At 37.3% G+C, this 10,067-nt stretch overlaps 1 protein-coding gene across 1 annotated transcript; it reads right to left on the reverse strand.

Annotated features, from left to right (window-relative positions):
- Positions 1-6,395: 6,395 nt before the first annotated feature.
- On the reverse strand, positions 6,396-9,197 carry edn1 (endothelin 1). Its single transcript, XM_084130725.1, has 5 exons — positions 8,906-9,197; positions 8,338-8,488; positions 8,019-8,162; positions 7,654-7,749; positions 6,396-7,265 (listed from the first exon to the last, which is right to left on the reverse strand). Exons 1-5 carry the CDS (start codon positions 8,964-8,966, stop codon positions 7,127-7,129), a joined length of 591 nt encoding a protein of 196 aa, XP_083986851.1. The 5' UTR covers positions 8,967-9,197; the 3' UTR covers positions 6,396-7,126.
- Positions 9,198-10,067: the final 870 nt, after the last annotated feature.

Consider the following 10,067-nt stretch of genomic DNA (forward strand, 5'->3'; position numbering starts at 1 on the left):
CCTTTTTCTGGGCATAAAAGGTATTTTAAAATCAAGTCAAGAACCCCAAGGTTCTATAATGAACCACATTTAACGTTTTTTCCTGTTTTTCCTCTGATATTAATGGTTATAGGTTAATACTGTAGGAATGTCCCAGGATGGATGTTGATGTCCTACTTGAGTAAATCACTTTGTGTTAGATAACAGCTTAACATGAGTACTCAGACGCAAGTACTCCAAGACACCTTGAGGGAAATTTTCTTTTGATATTTTTCTTCAAAGTGCCTCACCAAAACAATGAAAAAAGATGAGTCTAATTACCTGAAATAGAGTATTCACTACGATTTAGCTGAAACCGAGGTCAGTGAATTTCAGCATTGAGGAGGAACTCCTCCCCTAGGATAGTGTTTCCCATCTTATTTGTTTTTGTTCAGTCTATTAGTGTGGTATGCAATGTCAAGTAGTCTTCAGTTACAGTATACGAGAGTGATGGGAGTGTGGAAAAAAATGGTGCTTTGGGGAAGAAAAAAAAGTGCATGGAAGAATGTGTGTCCTTGGCTTAGCAGAACCTCATTAGGTCTGTCAAGAGCCTCCAACTTTAAAACAATGTCTTGTTTTGTGGCATCACAGAAATAACTGTGGTATTCCAGGTGGGGAAATTTTTTTTTTTTTTTCAACCGACCTTTATCTGGACAATTTTGAGCATTTACGTGCCAAGTGCTAGTTGTGTTTCAAATAAGAAATGAGACGACGACTATCAAAGTTGCACTCGTTACACACCAGGCTTACTAAAACATGAATAAAAGCACATATCAGGCAATGATGGAAGGCCAAAAATAATGTGCATATACAGTTCAAAAGTTTGACATTTAATTTCTTCCAAAAAAAAAACCCCATACTGACCCAAAACTTTTGCATGGTGTTATGGACAATGGGTAGAGGTCTGACTGGTTAGTATGGACCAGTTGGTAGATGACGTGGGCAAAAAGCATCTGTTTTGTTGCACATCAATTGCAAATATTTCATTATATTGCAGCAGATGTTTTAACAACTCTCAAATTTTTGGTGGCATGAAATTTTCCTCTCTGCATTTCAACAGGAATTCAATGGAGCTGGATCCTTGTAATAAAAAAATAAAAATAAACCATAGAAGGTTTGGCGTAGGCGTTCCTTCCAATAACCAGACACCATCTGGTTCAGCCAAAGGAGACATTTCTACTCACCTGGCAAAGGTAAAAGGCGTTGTCTGATTTGTGGCGGCAGGGGACCCTGGAGTTCCCAGAGGCCTTTGTGTTTCGTGCCAGGATGCTTTGATGATGCGGCATGCTGGAATGCACTCGGAGCACTTTTCTATTTTCAGTATGTAGTTAGCATGCAGGTTTTGCCTGCAGCACCTATATATGTTTTTTAGCTTTTGGGTGGTTAAATGTCAAGTGCAAGCGAATACTGTATTATGTGAAAGAGATGAGTTCATGACCGCGGCCCATTCGCACGCACCCTTTTTTTTATTTCAGAATATTACTCGAAACACACCTGCGACGTATTCGTTGCTTATCTGAGGTGTTTTTGGAATATTAACTCTTCAGGTCAGTGCCATTTTTTTGTGAACTGAAAAGCTTAAGGTTTATACATTGTGTAAAAATTACTATGCATGTTTTACAAGAACAATTTCAGTTTTCTACTTTAAAGTTTCATGTTTAATTCACTGTGTTACTTGCTGTTTCTTTGTAATTCTTTGTGAAATTTACTAGCAATTTCTGAGTGAATTTTTTTTCCTTCTGTTTTTCCACCATTTTCGAGTGAAATATGAAACTTAAACCATTTTATTCTGGTAAAATAGACAGTGTAAGTTTCACTTTCTGCTTCTGAGTAAAGTGATGCTTTCCTGGCAGTGTCAACAAACAGATCTGATCTGAAAATCACAGTATTTTCATGCATGTTATATCAAGTCTCCTCGGGCACTATATCATATTTTTTAACTCTCTGTAATACTTACTAGTTAAGTGAATAAGCCAGTGGGTAATCAATAAAGTCTTTAAAAAGTCATGTATATTGTGTGATGTTGAGTTTTACTGGAGATATGTAAGAAGGAAGGGCAATTTTACTATTTAGTAATTTGCATGAAAAATCTAATAATGATTATTCTCTGAAAGTCTAATATGATGTTACGTTCAACTCTGTGAATGTGGATCATATCTCAATTTCTTTAAGAGATTTGCAAAAACCGCATGTGGACATGGCTCGTGTCAAAGACAGCAAACTGCTCAAGCACATCATGTGATCAGAACTTTTCTAAAATCTGGATGAGAAAAAAAAGCATTATGTAAATATTCAAAAGTCTAGCTTGTGAGACTATAAAAGCCCTCATGGCATGAAACGTCCTCCATCTGTTGTGTCAAATTTTCACATAGACAAGCACGAGTGCATACATCTGAGCTCATTAGACATTTGCAAATTGCTGTCTGTCAAAAAAGAATCCTGAGAATGTTTCGGGGATCTTCCATAATAGCTTTCTGATGTTGTTTGGTCGCTGACGGAGATGACTGGAGGCTTAGAGGTGTGTGTGTGTGTGTGTGTTTGTGTGTGTCTGAAATGTGTGTTTACCACAGAGAAAGCTGGATTAGGATGAAAAGACTGAATAAAGTCTATGCTGATTACTGGCCTTGTGAAATGAAAGCTCTGTTTCAAAGCCTACAAGCCACACCACCGTTCAAAAGCTTGGTATCAGTAAAACGTTTCTTGAACAGCAAATCATCATATTATAATGATTTCTGAAGGATCATGTGACACTGAAGACTGGAGTAATGATGCTGAAAATTCAGTTTTTGCATCACATTGAAACTTCAACACAGATTCAAGTAAAACAGTCATTTTAAATTGTGATAATATTTCAAAATACAGTTTTTACTGTAGTTTTTATCAAATATATGCAGCCTTGGTGAGCAGAAGACACTTCTTTCAAAAACCTAATGTAACCTCATAAGTGACTGATGTAAAAGTCACAAATATAGGCTCACAATAGAGTTTGAAGTTAGTATGGGTTAATGGGTAATTGTTAATTCACTCAAAAATTTAAATTCTGTCATTAATTTCTCACCCTCATGTCTTTCCAAACCCGTAAGACTTACGTTCATCTTTTAAACACAAATGAAGATCTTTTTGATGAAATCTGAGACCTTTCTGTCCCTCCATTGACAGCTACGCAACTACCACTTTGACGCTTCAAAAAGAGATTGTAAAACTATCCATAGGAATTGAGCGGTTTAGCGGTTTTGTTTAATAAATCATTCATTTAAATATTGAATATTTGCCATCTTGGATAAATGTGTTCACTGCATTCTGGGCTTGTCTAATTCATGTAATGCTGCCTTAAAATTTGACCCAAACATGATAACAAGGTAGTTATCTTTTCTCATATCCCTCATGTCATTAGCGTGCGTATGTTGCCATGAAATGCTCCCTGCTTTGGTTTTGCAACAGACCCAATGTGTCATACAGCACATCTGCCGTCATCTCTACACCTGGCGGAGAAGGATTAATGAGTCAGCTCACCTGTATGAGTGCAATTTGCTCTCCATGAGCCATATAAAGCATAATTAGAACATTTATGAGTGTAAAAGACAGCCTAGATTATTTAAAACACTGATCAGCACTCATTCAACAAGCAGTGATCCCATCACTCATCTCTCATATGACGTCTAGCTCTGAGATGATGAGTGATGAGACTGAGCTGGAACAACTCAAAATCACAGTCCCGGGACATCGCTGGAATTTGGTCCATGTTTGCGTCAATGTTTTGTGTTATTAAATGGCAGTGTGTTTGTGTAAGGTAGATGCATTGTTTGCATGTGTGTGTGTGTGTGTGTGTGTGTGTGTGTGAAGGTAGCTCAGGGCGGTGACCCCGGCAGCACGCGGAGACGTCAGAAGTCCGAGGAGTGTCTGCCCCTCCCAGAGTATCTTCCATTGTTCGCTCCATACACGCTGAATGCCTGTCGGTTCGAGGAGATTCCTTGTGCCATAATGGGCTATTATTTGTGCTCAAGCTCTATTCAAGCTCTAATGACCTACGCCAGTTTCCCCGGCCCCTGGAGACCCGCGTGCGAAAAGTGCACAGCTCAGGAGGAGAGGCAGCCTTTGTGCTCGACTTTAGAGGATCCTAGAATATCTCTTTCTCTTGCTCTCTTCTACACGTATGGACAAAGACAGGCAAATCAAAAGGATCTATCGGAAATTCCCTGCAGGGTGTATTTTCTTATGTCTTTTCTGAGGCAGAAATTGAAATGGTTATGTATTATACCATGGCACTTTTTAGTACATTTTCATTAGTTGGCGCACATGATGACATTTTATTAACTTATCATTGGCGCATATTAAATGATGCATTTCAGTGGGATTTAAACAAAGTTAACGGAAAAATTCACAAACAAAAAAGTTGTTTAAATAATGCCACGTTTATTATTAATTAAAAAATTATTTTCTGAGGCTCCTGTAACGCAGGAATGCAATGTGGATGGAGTCTTATTAACAATATAATAAACCTTTTTGGATGTTTGTAGGTGTAAATAAAGCCAAATGTAATTAATTTAATAAACAGTGCATATAAGCATAGACCACTCTATATAAGTTGTTTTTGTTGTAGTATCAGTAGGGCCTTACCATTATATTATACATAATCTGCTATGTGGTAATTCAAAGTAACAAATCATGTAAAAATGTATCATCTTTCAACATTTTATTAAACTTTGATAATTGCCTTAATCTTTTAAACAACATAGTATTCTTCTACATTTTATAAAAATCATGTCAAAAGTCAAGTTTAAAGTATATATTACATTGGCATATGAGAGTCAAATTGGACGACTACAGGGACTTGTCTCAAGATCACTCATTTAACAGTTCATCTTTTGACAAAATTATGAAAAAAAGATCAGCCAAGAATATAACATTATTGAAAATATTAAAATCAGGAATGTCAGAATCAGAATGCGCAGTTCGTGCATAAAAAATCAATGTCAAAATATAACGTACAACTTCCTGTTTCCGTCAGAAACCTACACATGTTGAACGATGTTCACTAACCTGGCGAAGTTTTTCAATTGGATTGGCGTTTATTCTCTTTTGCATGCAGTGTGACGTATTTCACTCAGTTCCCTGATCATTCCGATTCAATTTCAGCAAGTGAAGAACATATTTATACTTGCGCGCGTTATGTATTTTGCACGTTATCGTCTCTGACAGACAGCATGTTGATGCCGCTCACTCCGCCATATTCTCCCTCTTCCTGGAGAGCAATGACGTAGTCAAAACATCCGGTAGTGTGGGTTTTCCAGGGAATGTGTACGTACGTACTCCCTAGACTGCTTCTCATAAATACTATACCATTTATTGTGCACGATAGTTTTTGACAGACAACAATGTAATATTTGAAAACAGATGAATCTCAGGTAACAATTATTTATTTCTTAGCCAGTTCACGAGTTCACACTTACATACAATTAGAGGGAGTAAAGTTTAATGCGTATTTGGCGTGCTGTCCGGTGGGAGCTCCGACCTCGGATACCATGGTACACAACCCAGAGTACTCCCCCCGTATGTAAGTGGTTGGACTAGAAGCGTGGAGAAGGGGTGGTGGAGGGATGCTGCTAAACTGTCAATGGAATGAGGTGAGACTGCTGAATGTATACACCTCTTACCATTGATTACTGAGTGCTCTCCACTTGTGTTAATTATCTGAACGTGCTCCTCCCGAACTTTGTTAATAAAACATCAAGTATTCAGTGAAGTGATTGATTCCCATGAGTGTGTCAATGTTTTTAGTGCTAATATTCCAAACGACAGCCAGCCTATAGTTTTTGACGGACATGATAATGTTTAAGGTGTTAAATATGTTTGATTTTTGAGTGATTATAAAATGTGCTGGAGATGTTCGAAATGCTTTTTGCGTAGTTTGTTATACTTATTTTACTGAATGAAGTTTATTTTGTGGCTTAAAATAAATTACATGTTAGAATGACGTGTTTGACAGCAATCGCATATTTGTTGATTCAAGTTTTTAAAAAAAAAATTTTACCAGGAAAGGAGTGCTTTTGATGCACAAAGTTGTTTTATTGTCTCTTATAACGGAAATCTTTAACACTTTTGCTCATAAACGTATCATTTTAAAAGGCAAAATTGGCACAAAGCCTCAAAAACATGGCAGCACCATGGTACAGCATGGTAACATGGTACATGGCACTTTTACAGTATATACTGTATACTATGGTATTGAGAAATTTAAATGGATATATATTATACCATACATTTTCATTAGTTGGAGCACATGATGACATTTTATTAACTTCTCATTGGTGCAAATTAAATTATGCATTTCAGTGGGATTCAAACAAAGTTAACGGAAAAATTCACAAACAAAAAAGTTGTTTAAATAATGCCACATATTTATTATTAATTAAAAATGGTTACCACAAAAATGGCAATTAAATATTATCATTTCATAGAAATAATAACATTAAGAAAAATCTTATTAGCCAATATGGCTGAATTAAAGATATTTAACATAAATGTGAAAAATAAAATTTCCATTGATGCATTGAAACAATTGCAAAGCTTCATTGTTTTACAGTGTATAAAGTCCAGTAACAAGAACCAGAGCCGTTCTTCCACCAGAGTCTTTGGCTTGTAGTGGCTGGATGGGCATCACACACACACCGCTTTGGGTTTCTGGAGTCCACAGTTTCATTTAGCATATTCCTCCTGTGCAACAAGTGTCTTCAATTTATAGTCTTTATTTGCGATCAGTTTAATCTGGAGGACGCAGTGGCTTCTCCGACTAACTATCCCATGCACCAAAAGTTCTAGTTCAGAAAGGTTGGTAGAGGTTAGTCTTGATAATTTGAGGTTCGGTTTGTTTCAGTCAACATCTCCATCAGGGGTTTGATTCCTCTTCCCGTTGAGCTCCACGCTGATGCTGACTCTCCCCGAGGGTGGAGACCACGTGACAAACACCACAATCCAAGACGGTTGCATCTGCAGGTATTCCAACACACCTGACGATTGCATGGCATGTGCAATGAATGAGCAGAGGGGAGCTTCTTATTCAGGAAAATCCTGTAGTGGATCAGCGAAGCTCAAAAGCTGAGGCTGAGCTCTACGAGGAAGCGTTTTCGGTCATCCTCGCTCGTGGCCTGTGGCGCTGCCTCACTCGCCATTTCTCCAGGAGAAGATGGATGTTCTTGACGGCCCTCACCCTGGAGAGGACATCTCCAATCTCTTCTGTGTTTTTTACCCTATAGAAAAACAAAGCAATGAGGTCAATATCACAGCAAACAGATTTTCCTGGCAAGCATTAGTTCAACTGAAATCAGGTGCTTTGAGAATTCAGGGTTAACATTTGACTGAAATGTAAGATTTCATGAAATAATCTCTAATAACATAATAAAACCACAATCTGAACATACTAAAGGTATAATTCACTTAATGGAGTCTTTGAAAAAGTATTTACTTTCAGAGTTAATGTGCTTATATCTGTCATGAAAATGGCAGCCACAAGAGACATCAATCTTACAGAGGCTGTAATTAAAGCACCCAATTATTTCTTAAATGCATGTGAGAATGAGAATGTGCTGCTTTAATGGATTTTTTTTTTTTTTTCCCAGTTTATGAGGTTTGTCTTACCATCTAATCTTTGTCTGTTTGACTGCCAGCTTGTGTTTGCATTGCTTCTCGGCACAATCGTGGCCCTGGGAGGCATGGATTGCCTTGTCTTTATACCTAAGAAAGAAAGTTCAGCAGTCAATTCCTGAACAAGTTTGATTAAAGTCCACAAATACAAATGAAACCTGTTTCTGCAAGTTTGTCAAGTCATGTAGTGACAGATTTTATGCCTGCAAGTTACACAGCTTATGCTCGAGAAAACAAGTGTGTCCCAAAATATTTCTTAACCAGTAAGTCTGGTGTCCTTGAAATTGCTCTTAAGATTAAAAATATCTGGCTTTGAACTATGACAATGTTCACCTTATTTGCATTCAGTGCGTACTTACTGTATCGCATTGTTCGGTTGACAGAATGAAGAGCATGTTTTGTCTTTGCTATCTGCACATTTGCAGCGAGACTTGGGCACAACAGGTTCCGTGACTGAGCGCTTCTTCCGTGGAGCGTTTCCAAGTCCGTATGACACTGTTCGCCTAGGGGGAAACAAAATAATTATTAGAAAACTAATTTAGTCATGCAATGAGCATGAGGTATGAATCATTAAATAATGATTTATAGAGCCATGATTATAAAGTCATAGATTCATATTTTCTATATTTATAAGATATATATATTTAGATTTGATAGTATATGTACTTTATGACTTACTCTGGTGTGTTGACCCATATTATGTCCAGGTGGCAAAAGTAGACGCACTCTTTATCCATAAAACTTGCACAGGAGCATCTCTTAGTCCTGGAGTGGTGCGCAGAGATTGACGTGACTGGTTCTGTGCCATGACCCAAAGATGCTGGAGCAGCTAAAATCATAAAATGATGTTGAATTCATAAGCTTTTACTTCATAAAGATTCCCACCTACAAACATGCACTGCGATTTTACACTCTTAAGTTGCACAACCTAGATGCTTGATGGACTGGAAAATCTGGAATTTGTCACGCTCAATTAAAATGGCATTGATGCTCAACATATGCTACCTAAAAGAATATTAAAACTTTATCTTGCATGTGTTTATGTTGTTTAAGCAACGTCATGTAGTACTAATACTTTATTATATTTGGATACCTGCACTTTTCTGTATAGCCTACAACACATTCCAGCTTGTTTGATAGTTAAAAAAACTTTTACAGTAATAGAGTAAACTATTTAAAAAGTAGTCAAATAATATTTACCACAAATATTGGGTATAAATACTCTTAAAATAAGTAGGCTACATACCAAAGTCAAAAATTCCAGATGACAGCATAGACAACACTGGAAAAATAATCCTCAAATCCATTTTATTTAATCTTATGCAAGTCCCTGATGTAGCACAAACGGTGATAGTCCAATAAATTCGCAAACAGTAACAAATCTTCAGATTTAAGCTGCGGTTTTCTCAGTGCATCATTCTGGAGTCTCGAGCTCACTCTAGTACAGGAGCGCTTATATACTCGCGCTCTCCGCCTCCCGCCCGCTCACTCACGCGAACACAATGCTGTTTGTTAATAGTCACAGACAAGCAACGTGTGGAGCGAGATAAGAACTTTGTATTCCTGGGATTCCAGCGGGATGGAGACGCCGGGCGGTCGTTCGGTGCCAAGTTTTTATGGTAAGAAAGATGACTTAAACGAGTAGTTTTCATACAGGGCAGTAGAGGGCGCGCGAGTACAGACTACGCACACAAATATACTGAGACGTCAAAAGAGGTTTCCAACACAAAAAGTCAGGAGGAATAATGTGACTAATAAATGTAGTAATATATTCTTCAAATTCTTTGTATATATTCATATAGGGTAGATCAGGGTTAGTTACGTTCTACGGAATGTTTCTCAGTGTAATGTTTGTGTATAGAAGCGAAATGTCAAGTCTAAAAAAATAAATAAATAAAAAAAATTCGTCGATATTGCCCAGAAAAAAAATAGTTCCTTAAATATGTTGTGAAAACAAAATCCCGCTACTGGAGCACTCTATATGGGGTAAGTTGAACCTGTTATTATAGGCTTTAAAGTACAATTTAACTAGTAAAATAGACTTTTCAGCACAATTTAACTAGTAAATAAATTATCAAACACATAACAAAACTTGCCGAGATTCACCAGTATAGTAATTTCATTACATTTACATTCAAATAGCCTATTTGTTCGTTGTAATTGTAATTTACATGAATATATCAATGTGATATAAAATAATTTTCACAGCTTCAGATTTACAAGAGTAATTTAGAATAATTTGGGTTTCCCTGAATCCCTTTAGGTTTAAAAGGTCTCACTAAATGTGTGAATGATACTAGCAGCAGTAGTTCAGAACCTTTAGCCTCCAGCTCTGTCCCTGCCCAATGGAAAACCCTGTTAATAGAAACGCATGCCAGTTTGTGCTCACAATCACCCAGCCCTCATCC

The sequence above is a fragment of the Abramis brama genome, assembly GCF_963993115.1.
Source record: "Abramis brama genome assembly, chromosome: 12".
In the NCBI taxonomy this organism is placed as follows: Eukaryota; Metazoa; Chordata; class Actinopteri; order Cypriniformes; family Leuciscidae; genus Abramis; species Abramis brama.